Source organism: Dama dama, chromosome 11 (genome assembly GCF_033118175.1).
Source record: "Dama dama isolate Ldn47 chromosome 11, ASM3311817v1, whole genome shotgun sequence".
Taxonomy (NCBI): Eukaryota; Metazoa; Chordata; class Mammalia; order Artiodactyla; family Cervidae; genus Dama; species Dama dama.
The window spans coordinates 60,903,824-60,922,203 of NC_083691.1; the positions used below are offsets into that span (position 1 = coordinate 60,903,824).

Below are 18,380 nucleotides of genomic sequence, written 5' to 3' on the forward strand. Positions count from 1 at the left end.
CTGCAGGGGATTAAGAAGGAAAAACCCTTTAACAAATCTCAGGTACTAAAGACATTTGATTTAATTTAACATGTTACACATGGTAATCTGGTTTCCCTTGGCTACCTCCACCATACACTGCTTTATAATCAGAGGATGGCAGGGTAGATTACAGACTAGATGGCATCATCTGGAAGGGACCATAGAGAACAGAGGTCAAAAGAGGAAATGAAAAGTTCACTAAAAAAGGACAGAAGAGTCTGAGTCCTCTGAAAAAAAGGACGGATAGTTCTCTACAGTGCAGATACCCAGGAGGGTTTCATTGACGAGGGAGGTTCCAGGACTGCCTTCAGCAGAGCAGTCTGGAATGTGAAGGAAAAGCATCAAGTCTTGTAAATCTTTAAAGGGATAATAATTTTATTATTTGTGAATTACAGATAAGGTTTTAATTAAAAAATGACAATAATAGGTACCATTTATTAAGTACATGCCAGAAATCTTACTTGGTTCTTTGCATACATAATTTCATTAAATCCTTACAATATCTCTACAAGGGGAATATTAATATCCCTTTAGAGATGAGGAAACAAGTATTTATTGATCTCTTAAAGTATGGAGACTGAAGAAAGGTGGGATAACATTGACTCCAAGGTTTCAACTTTAGGAGACCATTATTTTTTCTATGATCTCAGAGTCCTAGAAGTCTTAATAGCCCCTGTTATAGAGCAGTTTACCCACTAATGTCCATTAATGGTGACCTTTAGCCATCCAGAAAAGTTTAAATTACAGTCATCTTTAGTCTTGTCATTGTTCAGTTGCTTAGTCATGTCTGACTCTTTGCAACCCCATGGACTGCAGCACGCCAGGCTTCCCTATCCTTCACCATGTCCCGGAGCTTGCTCAAACTCATGTCTGTTGAGTGTGCCATCCAACCATTTCATCCTGTGGCATCCCCTTCTCCTGCCTTCTATCTTTCCCAGCATCAGGGTCTTTTCCAGTGAGTCAGTTCTTCACATCAGGTGGCCAAAGTATTGGAGCTTCAGCTTCAGTCCTTCCAATGAATATTCAGGATTTATTTCCTTTAGGATTGACTGGTATTATCTCCTTGCAGTCCAAGGGACCCTCAAGAGTTTTCTCCAACATCACAAGTTCAAATGCATCTTCGGTGCTCAGTCTTCTTTATGGTCCAGCTCTCACATCCACACATGACTACTGGAAAAACCATAGCTTTGACTTGCTGACTTTGTCAGCAAAGTAATGTCTCTGCTTTTTAATATGTTGTCTAGGTTTGTCATAGCTTTTCTTCCAAGGAGCAAGTGTCTTTTAATTTCATGGCTGCAGTCACTGTCTGCAGAGATTTTGGAGCCCAAGAAAATAAGGTCTCTCACTGTTTCCATTGTTTCCCCATCTATATGCCATGAAGTGATGGGACTGGATTCCATGATCTTAGTTTTTTGAATGTTGAGTTCTAAGCCAGCTTTTCACTCTCCTCTTTCACCTTCATCAAAAAGCTCTTTAGTTCCTCTTCACTTTCTGCCACAAGGGTGATGTCATCTGCATATCTGAGGTTGTTGATATTTCTCCTGGCAATCTTGATTCCTTGATTCCAGCTTGTGATTCATCCAGCCCAGCATTTTGCATGATGTACTCTGCATAGAAGTTAAATAAACAGGGTGACAATATACAGCCTTGATGCCCTCCTTTCCCAACTTTGAACCAGTCTGTTGTTCCATGTTCGGTTCTAATTGTTGCTTCTTGACCTGCATACAGGTTTCGTGGGAGGCAGGTAAGGTGGTCTGGTATTTCCATCTCTTGAAGAATTTTCCATAGTTTGTTGTGATCCACACAGTCAAAAGCTTTAGTGTAGTCAATGAAGCAGAAGTAGATGTTTTTCTGGAATTCTCTTGCTTTGTCTATGACCCAGCAGACGTTGGTGATTTGATCTCTGGTTCCTCTGCCTTTTCTAAATCCATCTTGTACATCTGTAAGTTCTCAGTTCATGTATTATTGAAGCCTTGCTTGGAGGATTTTGAGCATGACCTTGCTGGCATGTGAAATGAGTGCAATTGTGCGGTAATTTGAGCATTCTTTGGAATTGCAGTGAAAACTTACCTTTTCAGTCCTGTGGCCACCGCTGAGTTTTCCAAATTTGCTGGCATCTTTGTCTAACTCTCTTATTTTACACACTAGGAAATTGAGTGCCAGACATCTGGTAAAGCCTAAAGCCAGGTCTTCCAACTCCTTAATTTGTGTATTCCACCATGACCATACACTTTCAAGGAAGGCTTGAGTAAATGGAAGGCAGGAGGGAAGGGGTCTTGCAGCACTGTAAATGATACTAGTTTGAGGTAGCAAAGTAAACAAACTAATAGATTGGAAGGTGCTGATGAGACATTTAGGTACTGGGAACAGTTGTAGTTCTTACCTAACTAGTGATTAATTTATTCTGCTTAGCTAATATCTGATCAAATTAATGCACCTAATGTTTCTAAATGATCCTAAGTCTTTAGAAGTCTCTGGTGCCCTACCAGCCATTTGAAGTTTAAAAGGACATATGAACAACAAAAGCTGTCTCTCCAGGTCTTAAAATGAGTATGACTGGCCATTTTTGTGACATGTAGAAGCAGAGACTACATGTGGTATTTTATTGACTTACACATTTATGCTTCTCTCATATTCACAAAATGCCATATATGTGGGGCAGGCCATATGTTACCTTTCTTTAAGTTGAAAGCTGTGGAAGTCTAATGGCACACTGAGACATCTTGGTGTCACACACTTCGTATACAAAGCATTTTACATGAATTTCACTAAGTCCTCATAACAATTGTGATTGTAAATGTTATTGTTTTCATTTTCAGTTTTTTAAATTAATCATTCCCAGAGCATTTCCCATAGCATTTTATTATGAAAAATTTCAAACCTATATTAAAATTGAAAGAATTGTACAGTGAACACTCATATACCCACTTAGATTCTACACTTATTTTTCTATATTTGCTTTTTTTTTAATACACCTATCCATTTATCCACCCACACATCTTAGTTTTTGTTATATTTCAAAGTGAGTTATAGACATTAGTACATTATTCTCCTAAACACTTTTATGTGGATATCATTAATTTGAATTAAAAGTGTTAGCTGTATTAAAAAACAAAAACAGAAAACTGAGTCCTTCAAATCTGTGTTTTGGGGACACAGTATGTACTCATTCAGTTTGGGCTTTCCCCCATGAAACAATAAGATATTTTAAGAGAAAAATGTGAGCCACCCATATTAAAAAACACTTGTAACTTATTAATGAGAAATAGAAATCTGTGGGGAGGAGGGGGATACCCCTGTTGAATTCCTAGGCCACAGCAAGTCAGCACTGCAAATGAGGCATCTTACCTCATTTCTGATTTTAAATGAGATTGAGGTCATTGCCACATTTCTGAACAGTAACTCCTCATCTACGGGGGAGAGTTTGATTAGCAAATTACTTAAGCACTTTAGTAATGATATTGGAACCAAATTTCAATGAACATTTTTCCCTTTTCTCTTCTTTCTGGGTGTGACTAAATTGCCTACAGCATGCTGCTTGGTTGCTGGTAAAACAGGAAATGGGGTAAGTAATTTACATAGGGAATTTTTACTACCATTTAAATATAAGCTACTTGATTCTTAAAGTACTTTTACTACTACTCTTTTTTTAGAGTGAGTTCACTAGCTACTAGAGAAATTGGCACAAAGAAAAATTTTTATTTTATATATTTAGGTGTTAACCTTGTTTAACTGGTTTATTGCACAGCATGTTAGTAGTCTCATTTTTTTGGTAGATTTATCATGAACATAAATGTATATTTTATAATCATTATGCACTTATATAATGTAATTTGGCAGCTTATTTTAAAGGAACACATTTTATGCTGGTCTTAGAAACTAAATTATAAAACTAATTCTGCTGTAAAAGATACGTAGTAAAGTCCTAGTTAAGGCAGACCAACAATAAGTTTATACATAGGTAAGACATGGAAAACATACGTCCACAGTCCTTTATCTGAAACCCTTGGTGGCAAATGTGTCTTGGAAATTAGAGTTTTTTAGACTTTGGAAATGTAATACAGTGTAAATACCATATATGATATACCTCTCTCCTCTGGGGTAGTATTGTATTATCAAGCATTAATATTTCTGCAGTGGAGCATACCAGTATTCACACCAAATTTGATAAAGCTTTACATGTTTAAGTCAGAGTTTGGTTGCCAACTGAGTTAAGGAAAAAGCTCTTTAATTTCCCAGAGCTTTCTGGATTTTGAAACTAAAAATTTTCTACCAGTATGAAAAGGGCCAGGTAACTACTGGAGATTCCTGTGTACTCCTGAAAGAAAACCAGAGAGAATTACGAATTTCTGTATCAGAATCTCATACTTGGTATTTTACAGAAAATTAGTTCATCTGGCATTTTTGTGTGTGTTGTATTTCACATCTGCATTTTTAAAAGGGTAGTAACCACATGTTTATCAAAGGTTTTTGGGTTCTGTTAGGTTATGTTAAATTAGTCTCAAATGCTTGTGATTCTGGCATAATGAAATTTGATCCTGTGTTTGAGAAGTTTTTATTAATAGCATAGTCAGAGCATGCTATTTTTTAAATGTTTCCAGTTTCCATCCTCCTTTCTTATTGTGGTTATTTCTTATTGAACGATTTTAAACCAAGGTTAGCTCTTCCAAAGATCCTGATCAGTATAGGGATACTAAAACAGAAAAAAATGCAGAATACTACTCTTTTCTATTAATATCCCTAGTTCATTCTATAATAATCATGTCAAAAGGCTGTGGAGGGATTACCATTAAAGAATTGATTCAAGGAACTTAGAAAAATAGTGTATTGGGTATTTTGGTTCATCTTTGCTTAAGAATGGTTATCCTGTTGTTCTCTATAGAAAAAGTGATTGTAATTGATATCCTCATCATTAGTTATCTAACAGAGGCGAGGGAAATGCAGTTTCTAAGTATTAAATTGGCACTGAATTTACCTTAATGACTACTGATTCCTCTAAAGGACCATCAATCATAAGCTAAGGACCTCTGTGAAAACATTCACCCTTAATTATATTAGAAAAGCTATTAGCTACATTCAACTTGCAGGATTGAAAATCTGTCATTTTAAGTACTGTATTTTTACCTTAAAGGTGAGGCTAAGGTTTCCAAAATGTCTGTTAACCCTTTCCTATAGTTCATTAAACTGGAAGGAAAAAAATACCTGTAGTTGAAGTTTTTAAACTGGAGTAAGGTGCTTTAAATTTAAATGTATTTCAAAAACTATGAAGGACCTAAAATATTAATTTTCTTAAACACATAATGAGTAATGTTTTAATCTGTTTTTAGGATTGGCTTTGACTACAATCCTTTGTACTTTAGATTCTCTAAACAGTTTTAAAGGGTTTTCCATTCTTGTGTTTTCTGTTTTCACCTTTTTATTCTTTAAAATGTGTGCTCATACCTTAATTATTTACTTTCAACTGTGATGCTGTTTTATGCAAATAATCATTAGTTAAACTGTTGATGCAATATCAAGATAGTCTTTGAAAATTCCTAAAATGTTTCTGATATTCAGAGAACTAGGAACAGCTTATGAAGCTCAAACACTTAGTGTTTGAATAAGTTCATAAGTGTAGAGAAGTAATTTATTTTTTTTGTCAGATGTAAGGCTTATCAGAGTCCTTTATTGTTAAACCACAATCCCAAAGCATATGAAAGCATTCAGTTTAAACAGTTATCTCAGCTGGATTAAAATGGGTAGATCAGCTATTTCTTAATTTACATTTTTAGAGTAACAGTGGTCTTTATATTGTGTGTATATAATTATATTTTTAGATCAATTAAATTTAGCAATCAACAAAATTATTTTTTATTTTCTTCTCATAGTTCATAGTGTCTTTTGGTGTTGAAGAATTAAATATAGTATATTGTTGACTATATATGGTATAGTATAGTATAGTATAGTATATATTGACTATATTGTCTTTTTTATTAGTGAAAATTGGATGTTAAAAGAAATGATTCACAAGTTGGCCTAAACATCTCTTTTGTTAAAAAGAAGTCCTATAAATAGCTATAACTGATTTAAAAATTTAATTATTTGAATGACAGGGGCCTGTTTATTAGTGATATTTCAGAGTAGAGCTGTTTAAATATTACCATATTATGTTTTTCTTTTCTTTCACTTCAGTTCCTTTCTATCTCAATTTTAGGTTACAAACTAAAAGCTAGAGATCATAATTGGGACTTCCCCAAACCTGTTTATTGGCTATGAGTAGATTTGGGGAGAATGTAAAATGTTTATTAAGACACGTATATGTTGTTAAATTAGTGAACATTTTAGAGCACTGATGCTTTAGGATTTAATCTTCTTTACCAGTAAAGAGAAGTACAGCTTTTACATTGATTTCTCAAAAGTAAGTCCCCATTATCAGGAAGAAAGTAGATGTAAACATTTTGGTCTGGGTGAAATTATTGTAATACACAGTTTGTAATTTCTGAGCAATAAACAATCTTCTCTATTCCATCTTTCCATCTTTTGACATATAAATCCTGGAATCTGGCAATTCTATCTCAGAAAAACTCATTTATATGCCTTTGTCTTTGAACCTTCAAAATTTGTCCTATATGCCATTAAAAAAAAAAGGAGTTTCTTGATTCTACTAGAATATAGGTCCACAAACTGAGGAAACTTTGTCTGCTTTGGTCTCTGCTTTCTATCTAATGTGTAAAATAGTGCCTTCACATAGTAGGCACTCAATACATTTTAATGATCGCATAAATTCTTGCCTTCATAAAAATGATGTTTTTCATATCAGTGAATTAATTTTTATGTTATTCAGAAAGCAGAGTCTGTCGCTGGGAAGAAATGATATAGTTCAGCTAAAAGAAGCCTACAAATGGATAACTCACCCCCTGTTTTCAGAGGAACTGGGTGTTCCCATTGATGGAAAGGTATTGGGTCATCAGCATTGTTAATTTTATTCTCTGGTTTTACTAGTTTTACTTCATTATATGGCAGAGTTTTGGTTACCCAAAGGAATCTTCTCTTTCAATAATCCAATAAAAGTTTCTTAAGCTTTTACAGTTCTTAAATTGAGGTTAAAATTGAGATTAAAGTTTTTCTTTTTTAAATTTCTTTGTAATCAAGACACTTATGAGTGTAACAGGTGCTGTGTACCCTAATTGACCTTAAAAGGTTAGAAATGAATTTGTGCCTTTAAGTATATTTATAGTTTAATTAGATAGATTTACTGATATAAAGCTATACATAAATAACAATGAACAAGTGTGGAGTCAACTCTAGACTATTTAATTTTGGTTGTCTGTGGCTAGTCTTGTTTTCAAATATGTAGACAGAACCTGTTCAACTATAGGGAGCATGGGCTCAACCTATCCCGCCTTGTTGGTATCTCAAATCCCTCGTCTTTAATTTTAAGCAGAGTGCCTTTGAAACCAGAACACTTCCCATCCCCTCTATTCCAGGGTAGACCTTGCTTCAGCCTTTGAAATGGACTGAATTTTAGGGAAGAGCTCAGTAGATTTCCAGACGTGGAAACAGGACATATTCCCAGCTCATCTTAAATTAGATTTTAATAGTATGGCCTCATTGCTTCATCATTTTGCTTGAAGGAAATTCCCTGGGTATCAGACACACCCCTATTCAAATAAAATCACAAAACCATCTTTCAAAGCTAAACAATTAAAAAATTTTCCTCATTCTGAATTATATAGCTCTGTTTCCCTCTGTTAGTAAGAATAAACTCTGTCCTTTAAACTGAATACCGAGAGAATAGAGAATAAAACCACTTCACAGATAGTATGAAGAGGAAATGAGGTGATGAAAGTACTTTGGAAATTAGAGAAGTCATTGATGCAAAATATTTTTAACTCAAATTTCAGTTTGAAGTACAGATAATTTTACATGTTGAATCAGTGAGAACAGAAAATAGAAAACAAAAGATGCAGTAATGTTCTAATAGATTCAGGATGAATGAAGTTTTCTTAAGTAAAAGGAATATGTCATAATTTTAATTTTATTTTGTTGATTTGAGTAGAACAAAAAAAATTAGTCTTTCACTATTGTGATTAAGAGTTGCTAATAGGCCTGCTGACGATCCAATGCAATCGATAAATATAAAATTCAATAAAAAGGAAGAATTATTATATGACATTTATATCTTTTTTTCAGTGTGAAATTTTGTATAATCTCCATGGAGGTAAATGTATATAGAGTATGAAATTGTGCTTCTTTGTGTGTACAAGGATATTCATTGTAGCATTTTAAAAAATATTTTTTAAAATTTATTTTTAATTAAAGGATAATTGCTTTACAATGTTGTATTAGTTTGCCATATAGCAACACTGTACCATTTTTTAAAAATGGTAAAACTTAACTACAACTTAAATGTTCAGCAGTCTTACAGGTGAAAAGATGTTCATGACATAATATTAACTGTATTAAGCAGTTTTCTAAATGTCTATTTAATATACCAAGAAGTACATATATTTATGTTTATATTCATAAAAATGGCTAGAAGGGAACATGTCAAACTGTTACTAGTTCTACCTCAGTGGAGTGGGATTGAAAACCCATTATTTTATAATATTATTATGTATTACATTTTTAATGAGACAAAAAATTAAGATCTTTCTTTTAAAAATCACATCTATTAAAAACTTTGAGAACTTAATAAAGAAACCTCAGACAGAGTTTTTAGGCATGTGCATAAATATTAGTTGCTAATTCTAATCATAGTACTGACAGGAGTATATCTTCGTTTGTTTCAGTTACCCCTTTCCAATTCCCTGAGTTCTCATTCATTTTCATACCTAATTTATATACTTTACAAAAAATCATACCAATTTAATTTGTTTTAAGCTTGTTTTCTGTAGGATCACTAGTGATTGAGTTCTGGGAGTTAAAAAAAAAAAAAAAAGACTATTTCCTTTACAGCTGCCCTGTGACCAAGCTGATTTGAAAACAGTAGTATTTCCAGTTTTCCTTGTCACTTTTTCTGAGCCAGTCTTTGAGAGTTATTCTGTTTCCATTGATAAGTTGTTAGATGTTAGTTTCTTTTTGCTTATTTTTAAACTGTCTTTATAATTTTTAGAGCTTGTTTGAAGTGAGTGTGGTCTTTGCTCACCCAGAAACAGTTGAGGATTGCCACTTCCTGTAAGTTACAACTTAACATTGCCAATTGTGCAGCATTGTTAATACCTTTTGATTTTCATGAAAATAGTTTTGTTCTTCTTTCTAAGGGGCATATCAGAACTTGTTATGTCTCTGAAGGTTTAAAGTGTGCTCTCTGATATGAGTCTAGACAAACCAATGTGGCTCATATAGGGATTCATTTTGTCTGCTTCTGATATCCTGAATTTAGCAGTCATGTTGTATAAAATATTTGAATTTTATCCACCCTCAAATAAACTCATTAATCTTTTATATTAACTTGAATTTTGCTTAGACGTGCAATATGCCCAGATTGTTTCAAGCCAGCCAAAAACAAACAGGTAAGGATTCCTGCTTCTTATTCTTTAGTGAATTTTTTCTGAGCTGAATATTCAAATTAACAACAAAAAGGATATGCATTAGAAATATTGGCAAACTGTTATACTAAGAATCAATCTCAAACTATTTCTATTTGCTACATTCATTTTTTTTTTTTTTTAAACTCTCAACACCTTTGTGTGTGGCTCAGAAGTCATAACACACAAACATTCTCATGCTTGTGTCAGTGTCTGAATTGTTTCCCCAAAATTACATCATCTGGGAAAGTATGTTTTCAGTATCATCACCATTCCAAACTTCTAATATTTGTTTTCTAGAAATTGATATTTTGAAAATATAATCCAAAGTAAATTGTTTTATTTAGGACAGTCCTGAATTAATAGAACCTATTTCAGGCTACATTTGCAAAAGAGTATTTTATTTAAACTCTCCTAAAGGAGTCTGATGTGAGTTGACCTTCATGTTAATGAGAAAAAATAGTTAGCTTGTATTTTTAGTTTCTGTCATGCCAGGATGGAATGGCCTGGCATGTTACTGACAGGTTTTCACAGCCCAGTTACTTAGCTGGTTTTGTACAGGCTCAGACATTCTAGTTTTACTGGCTGATGTTATGGTTGTTAAATATAACTGATGGATGTTTTGCTGTTGTGGTTGCTAAAAAGAATGTAAGTTTATCGCCAAAGATACATCTTTTGGTCTTTCCTCTTACTTTGACTAATTGCTGGATCTTTTAGTACCTGGGGGAGATTGGAGGCTTGGTGAGATTGGAGGCTTGGGGAGTTTGTAACATTTGCCAAATGCCCTGTGCAGAAGTAATCAGAAATGCAGATCAAGTCTAAAACCCTGCTTCCCTCCTTTTCTCACATCATGGCACATCTAGAACATTACCATGTTTGGCCAGCACCCTGAGGTTAACAGGTGAAGTTGCTCTAAGTTGTGAGCAGTAGGCCTAGGGTTTCTCATTGTTCCAGGCCTTTTCCCTCAACCCTCATGACCTAGAAGGACCCGGGTACAGCTGTAGCTCACTGCTTTGCCATACCAACTGGGAGGTTCTGCCTAAATGACCTGTGAGCCATGTTTATATAAAGATCTAGTTTTATTTTTTGTTATCTTTGAGCAAGTATGTAAGTACCAGCGTCAAATAATAGAGTAAGGAAATTTTTGTCAAACCATCACAGACATCATGCCATTTGGCCAGTAGGTGTTGTTTAGTCTTAAGTGTAGTTTTCCGGCATGATGGCTGGGAATAAGTTGAATGACCTTTTAAGGTTCTTCCAGGGTTAAGATTTCATATCTTAACAAACAGGCACTTAATTTTTTATTCTAACCCTGTGACAGAGTATGGTTTAGGAAATCATTGCTGAGATGTTTAGAGATCCACATTGTTCCTATTTTCAGTCAAGTGTACTTTCTCACAGCAGAAGAAATAATTGTAACTTATCGCAGTGACCACAAGAATATGCACTAATTAGTTCTGGTATGTCTACCATGAAGTTTGGCTTTCTTGTTTTAAAAAATCCAAAGTGGGACATTTGTAGATGCTCTTCTATTCAGCATAGTGGATTTTGTTTACTTTGTCTGTGATTAGTGAGTGATACTGAATTGCTCGATGTCAAGACATGCTAGTTGGCTCTGTTTTACCCCTTATCCTGGCAGCCAACTCCTAAATTATGTACTGTGACCCCTGAAGGAATGTAGAGAAGAAAAGAGAGATGGGTCCATCTAAATTTCTTTTGAGGTCTTGGAAGAAATATTCAAAGCACATTTCCTGCCATGTCATCATTTTTTTGTATTTGAAAAATACCACATTTTGAGGGCAGTGGGATAGTGCAGTGAAGAAAACATTCTCTAGATCCACCTGATATTATAGACATAGGATAAATTGAAGAGAAGCATCCAGTCACAGAACTGACAGTATGGACACTTGTGCTGTATTTTCTTTATTTTCTTGAAGCTAGTAAGTATTTCTCCCTTTTAAGTATGGTTTAAAATGATTATAATTTCTCCAACCATGTTCTGTTTCAACTTGGATGTTTTCTTATATAGGTAATAAAATGTTTTTTTTTTTTCTTTTCATTTTACCCTATATAGTCAGTATTCACTAGAATGGCAGTTATGAAAGCTTTGAATAAGATAAAAGAAGAGGATTTCCGCAAGTAAGTAGAAGTATAGAAATAAGAAATAATCATGGAATTTAGAATAAAGGGAATGTTAGAAATTATCTGGATTATCTCTGAAACAAGACTGGATGTATTTTCGGGATCAGAATTGTGTCTTAACCCCCATTATATCCCCAGTTCCTGGCTCAGTATCTGGCATGTAGTGGTGTTCAATAAATGTTTCTCAAATTAATATTTGGATTTATGAATCATGTCCAACTTGTCTCTTTTAGAAGAGGATGACTTAGCGACTTTACAACAACAACATTGAGGTCCAAAGTGGACGTTGACTTGCCTAAGATTGAGTGTTGGATGTTGAGCCAGGTTTCCTGATTCTCCAGGCTAGTACTAGCCCCATTACATCCCTCATCCTGGCTTTCCTGTTATTGTACATCTCCAGAAGAGAGAGGAAAAGGCTCATGAGTTTCCTTTCTTGCTAAAGTATGCTGAACTACAATAAATCTTAGATTTTAATACTCAGTGTGTTCATGTCATTTAATAAGATATTACCATAGTTATCCTTCCAGAATAGCCTTGAATAAATTTCAAAAAAGGAAGTTATGAGGAAGATGTCATATATTTTGCTGACTAAACATGTCTCAGAATATAAATATTTTTATTAAGTTTTTTTTGTTGTTTTGACCATGCTGTGCAGGATCTTAGTTCCCTCACCGGGAATCAAACTTGTGCCCCTTGCAGTTGAAATGTGGAGTCCTTACCACTGCACCGACAAGGAAGTCCCTGTTAAATTTTAGAAACAAAAGACAGTTACTCTCTACAAGCAGTAGTGCCTGAGTTTCTAAGTGATTTCTTTGTTAAGACATCTTGGGAAACTGAAAATTTCAACACAAGCATTTTGGATTAAATACACATCTAGTCATTTATAGAGAGACTCCAGTTCTTGGAAGTTCCCAGATGGTGGACAGAGAATAAAGTCATACATTGCTTTCTCCTGTCTGTCCTCAACTGGATTGAAGTTTCTTAGCTAAAGGACAGAATCAGCCACATTTCACTTTTTCTGGGTCTGTGGTCTGATTTCCAAGATCCTAGTTGAAATGAAAAGAGAGAAAAATGGCGGACTACCCTCCCCACAGGTGTGCCATACTCACATGACCAGTCTCTGACTGCACACCAGCTTTACCCAAATGATTAAGGATTTTGTAAGCAGCAGCAAGTGTTCATGGATACTAAAATGAACCCGAAGAGGCTTCTACTATTACATATGTGGGGATTTTTCCCCCCCCAAATCTCAAGGCTGATGTTGAAAACTGTTATCTGGGAACATGAGGCCTCCTGAGTCTGAATGTTATTAGCAGAGCCCTCATTTACTTAGTGCAATTCTCATGTATTAAAAGTGGTCCTCCAGAGGCCCAGAAGACCCTTACAGTCCCAAAATTTAAAAAATGGGAGAGGCTTAGTCCTTGAGAGACTCATGCTCTGTGCATCTCAGGCAATGCTGATTCATCTTAGTTATGTTGTGGTTCAATATCATATCTGGAAAATAGTAGCTATAAAATTTATTTTGTTTTGCAGGCAGTTTCCTTGTCCTCCAGACTCACCAAAGGCTGTATGCACTGTTCTTGAAATTGAATGTGCTCATGGTGCTGTTTTTGTGGCTGGTAAAACACTTAGTCTAGAATATACTTACACTGCCAATTGTCTCTGCTTTCTGAAAAACTCAATTGACTCCTCCTCTGTTTCCTCCTTATTGTTGTTATTAGTTTCTGATTAGTTAACTCTTTTAAGCACTAGACCTGATAGTCAAGTTTATTTTAGATTTTATAAGTATTCTTATGGAACACTAAAGAGATTTGATATTTAAAATGCCATGCCAAAAGGAAATGATACATCCCAGATTTTAACAGTTTTCATCAGAGATGGCCAAGTAGAAATATGGGTAGATGTACAGACCAAAAACTAATCAAGAGAACAGAGAGGATGTTTTACAACATGAAGTCAATCCTGAAAAAAAAATTTATCTGCAAAGTGGCTAAACACTTGGCTTCTGCTTAGAAAAAGAAATAGTTGCATTGACGTTCCCAAGAGGTAAATCTGGTTAGACAGTTTTGTTTTGAAAGCTACAGCTGTTTCATAATAATAGCTGAAATGAAATCGCTCTTTAGTCTTGACTATAATACCCTGCCCTGGGGTAATAAAAGCTACCTACCTCGGCGTAGCTTTATTCATGAAACAGTGAGTCATATTCTGTTAGGGTGTTTTCTTTTTTTTTTTAACTTATAAAAACTTGAAAATTTCCTGTATTTTGAACTCTTTGGAATACATTATCACCAATGACTCTTACACTGAGAGTATTATCAATCAGGCGTAAAAGCAGTAGTTGCTCTTTTTTTAAAGGTCCTTGGTGTGTTCCATAATATTGTAACTTGTTCAGTCAGTCAGGTTAATAAGTATACTGAGCATTCCTTTAGAACTCATTGATGATTCATACTGTGTCTTTAGCCATCTCTTCTATTGCCACCTTAAATTTTTTCATTGAATTATGTGTATGTGCTAAGTCACTAAATTAGATTATAAGTTAGTCGAAGGCTAAGCCTTGTTTTGTATCATAGCACCTAGAATATTGGCACTTAGTGGATAGTTGTTACTTTCTTTTTTATTCTGCTGTGTTAATCACACCATCCCAGCTAGGTAACCTTTATATTTCTTTGTCAGGGAGATATAATAAATACTCCAGGAATCTACCACAGACTCCTTGGATAATTGATGGAGAAAGGAAGCTGGAATCTTCAGTGGAAGAATTAATTTCAGACCATCTTTTGAAAGTGTTCAAAGCAGAAAGTAAGTGTTATGATATTCATATTTTAAATGTTTGTTCACAAATAGACTTCTTGGAGATGGCAGGAAAGATTTCCGTATTTTGTAAACCACCACCAAGTCTGGGCCCCTTGCCTGGCAGCTTCCTGTGAATAGGGATTGCCATGTCCTGGGCTCCTCTGCCCAGGGCTGGATTTGAGCCAAGCTGCTCTAAGATTTCTCTGTTCTCTCCAGACTACTGCCTTTTTCTGGGCAAATTCAAAACAATTGAAACTACTTTCAGTGAATGTACTTAAGCTCTGACCTTGGGACACCTTAGCCTCAGCCTCTTACTGGGAATATGAGGAAATTAAAACACAGCTTCCATATCCATTGTTTATTCAAGAGTAACCACTGGCAAATGCCTGGCTTCTGTCTTAACAGCTAAAATGTCCTAGAATAGAGTTCAGACCTAGAGAAGATAGATCAACAGCAGCTATTTCACAAAGACTTAATAGTAGTGTTGTTGTAATTTCTTAGGTATTAACAAGCCCAGGTTTGTGGGCTGAGTCAGACCCTGTCAGGAATATGCTTTCTTTGTCTCAATAGGCTCTCAGGTCAAAGGAGCAAAAAACCTTCTGATTTCACCCAGGATTAGACTTAGAGGAAAGAGACTAAGATTTCAACCAGAGGAAATCATGTTGTATATCAGGAAAAAACATAGTCAGTGAGTAAGTATATCATACTCTTTGGAGTAGGTCTCCTGGCATAATTAAAACATCTTTTTTGAAAGACCAGCTAGACATCCATCTTTGTCTCTGGCAAACCTTAGACAAATATGCTTTAGTAAAGGCAGACAAGTTATCAAAATGAGATGCCCTATCCCATCCAGCTCTCTGCTTGTCAAAAGGAAAGAGAAGCACTTCAGAGCCATACCCCTTGTATAATTTGTTGCCTATCAGGTAGGTGGGCCCTTTTTAAAAGGCCTTTAAGAACTGTTTACTGAATGGAAAAGAAAGTAACCTAGCAACCTAACATTTTCCAAAATCTTAACAGTAAAGACTCAGGGCAATTGCCATGAACTTTTACCTACTTAATTTAATATTTATATACTGGTTATTTCATAAGACTTAGTCAAGTTACAAAGAAGTGAAAATAAAGCGTTAGCATGAAAAGTCTCTTTCAAACTCTTTTTTGGGGCCATCTTATTTCCCTTCTGTAAGAAGATATAAGATTTAGTTCTGATTTTTTGGGTTCCAAGGAATCCCCCATTAGCAAGAGGGCTATAGAGGGGTTCTGGAACACCTGTATGTTTCCCCCTTGCAGTCTCTCATGAGGTGATTCCTTGTTATAGTCCACTTGAGAAGGAAAAAAAATTGTCCCCAAACTGAGAAGAAAGCAAACTGTAATTGTATGTTTAGGAAATTTATAAAGAGGCACTTGAGAAAAAGCAGACCTCTGGGCCTCTGTGCTAATTGGCTCCTTGTCATGAAATGAAACCCTGTTGTCTGAAATCCCTGATTAGTAGCATCAGTTTGCTAAACTTGTGCTTCTCAGATATATTACTTGTCACTTCTGTGATTCACATCTGACAGCTCTGGGAAGATGGTTATGACTGTTGTACCTCTACACTTTACGCTCTATAAAAATAAACCAGTATTGCATGAAGCAGCCTAACTACTTCTATAAAGGGTCTTTCCCCTCAGTGGGAGATACAAACTTGTTTTTCAGTCACTTCAGACTGGCACGTCATATTCTCTACTTGCCAGTTCTCTAGTTAATAAGTGAAACTTTGATATACTCTCAAAACCAATGTGTCTAAGAAATGTTTTCCCAATATATTTATTACTTCACTTATTGAATAAATATTTGTCATGTCAGTTGCCTGCTGAAAACTGGTCAATGCTTCAGCTACAGGGTGAAGTCCAAACTATATAACTTGATATTCTGAGGCCATCATCATCTGACCTCGGCTCATCCTTCAGTCCCATTGTCTGTCTGTCCCCAAGTATGAGGGTCACTACAGACTTCTGAACCCCTTATCATTCTTGTCCTTGTTTTTCCTGATCACTGTCGTTCCTGATCATTCTTGTCCTTGGTTTTGTTGTTGTTTGAAATATCTGTTCCACTGAGAAGTTGGTAGAACTCACAGGATTTGGGGGATAAGGCAAGGCATAATATGAGTTTTTTTTTTTTTTTTAAACTGGAGGCTAATTATTTTACAATACTGTAGTGGTTTTTGCCATACATTGACATGAGTCAGCCATGGGTGCACATGTGTTCCCCATCCTGAACCCCTCTGCTGCTGCTGCTGCTAAGTCACTTCAGTCGTGTCCAACTCTGTGTGATCCCATAGATGGCAGCCCACCAGGCTCCTCCATTCCTGGGATTCTCCGGGCAAGAACACTGGAGTGGGTTGCCATTTCCTTCTCCAATGCATGAAAGTGAAAAGTGAAAGTGAAGTCGCTCAGTCGTCTCCGACTCTTAGTGACCCCATGGACTGCAGCCTACCAGGCTTCTCCGTCCATGGGATTTTCCAGGCAAGAGTACTGGAGTGGGGTGCCATTGCCTTCTCCGTGAACCCTCCTAAACTTCTGTTATTCATGATTGCATGCAAATAAAGTTCTAAAGTTTGACCCCCAAAGTATTTCTCAGTGTAGGGTCCAAATTTGCAACATTTTTTCTAAAAGATGTAATAAATACCCTTTCTCCCTTAGTCTGGATTTAATATTTCTTTGGGCTTCTCAAGAGCCTATTTTTCTATACTTCTTTCTTGTTGATGGGCTGGAATTTTGGGGAAGCTTTATGGGCTTATTTATGAATTTGAGGTTTCTGATCTGATTGAGGAGTCACGGGGAGATCTACCTCTTTGTGTCCTGTTCATTCCCTCCACCCCATCAGCCACAGGTTATGGCTCAGTCACTGTAGGGCCCTAGTTCCCTGAGGTTGGACTGGGGATGGAGGTGTGCAGGTATAAGACAAACTACAGCCTGCTCATGGTAATGTTTGCTCTGGTAAAATCATCAGCTGGTTCTGCATCTAAGAAAGTTGTCCTGGAACCACTCCCTCCACCCTCTGCTCCACTCCGTATTTCCACTTTCCCACCCCAGTATTTGTAGCTTTTAGTCTGTGATGATCCATCTATCTTAAAATATATACTAGTTTTATTGTGGCCCCAGCTTAAGTTTGCTTATATAATGAATTTGGTTTTAGAGTCAAACACTTTCTTTTCCCTTCCTTTCATGGAGTTTAATTCTCAAATACTGTTTTTATTTTGTTTTCTTTTGTTTTAAGAAAAAGAAGAAAGATAAATTTTTCACCATAAGTTTGTAGCCAGTTTGGTAGCAGGGCCTTTCTCCAAACAGTGCTCTGCCTTTGGCTTTCCCGTGGGATGGTGGCATGGGATGATAAGAAAGATGTGGCTTTGACCTCTGCCCTTTAACTGTGTTACCTTGGGGAAAGTACTTAACCTTTCAGAAGCTGGGTGTTCTTTCATTTAATACTTACCTCATAAGATTACAGTAAGGAATAAATGAAATAATGTATGCAGAATTTTAGCTCAGTGTCTAACATGTAACAAGTACTCAATAAATAGTATTTATTATTATCATTGTTATTTTCAGTAGAGATTAGGACTAGAGTTGTGATGATGACTATTCCTTGGGATTCTTCTGTAGATTAAGACAAATTGGGTTTCTACCAAGGGTGGGAATGAAAGTTTTAGGACTATTATGTCGCTGATTTAATTTTTTTTTCTTTATCTTCTTTCCAAAGGTTTTAATTTTTCTTCCTCTGGAAGAGAAGATGTAGATGTGAGAACATTAGGAAATGGTAAGATTGCGACATCACTTGACTAGAACTAACTTTCAGATTATCACCCTTTTCGGGCAGCAGGTTTTCTGTAGTCACTTAGTCAAAGTTGGCAGAGCCCAGAGCTTCTCCATGAGAGGAAGC

At 35.8% G+C, this 18,380-nt stretch overlaps 1 protein-coding gene across 5 annotated transcripts in view; it reads left to right on the plus strand.

Moving 5' to 3' along the window:
• PUS10 (pseudouridine synthase 10) overlaps positions 1–18,380 on the plus strand; it is a 74,981-nt gene that overhangs the window by 42,439 nt on the left and 14,162 nt on the right. For all 5 annotated transcript variants that reach the window (XM_061155380.1, XM_061155377.1, XM_061155378.1 and 2 more), the window contains exons 5-12: positions 3,552–3,586; positions 6,845–6,956; positions 9,116–9,177; positions 9,470–9,515; positions 11,605–11,669; positions 13,206–13,291; positions 14,346–14,471; positions 18,201–18,257. In XM_061155380.1, coding sequence (XP_061011363.1) covers positions 3,552–3,586; positions 6,845–6,956; positions 9,116–9,177; positions 9,470–9,515; positions 11,605–11,669; positions 13,206–13,291; positions 14,346–14,471; positions 18,201–18,257 — 589 coding nt within the window. The remainder of the gene's footprint in view (positions 1–3,551; positions 3,587–6,844; positions 6,957–9,115; positions 9,178–9,469; positions 9,516–11,604; positions 11,670–13,205; positions 13,292–14,345; positions 14,472–18,200; positions 18,258–18,380) is intronic.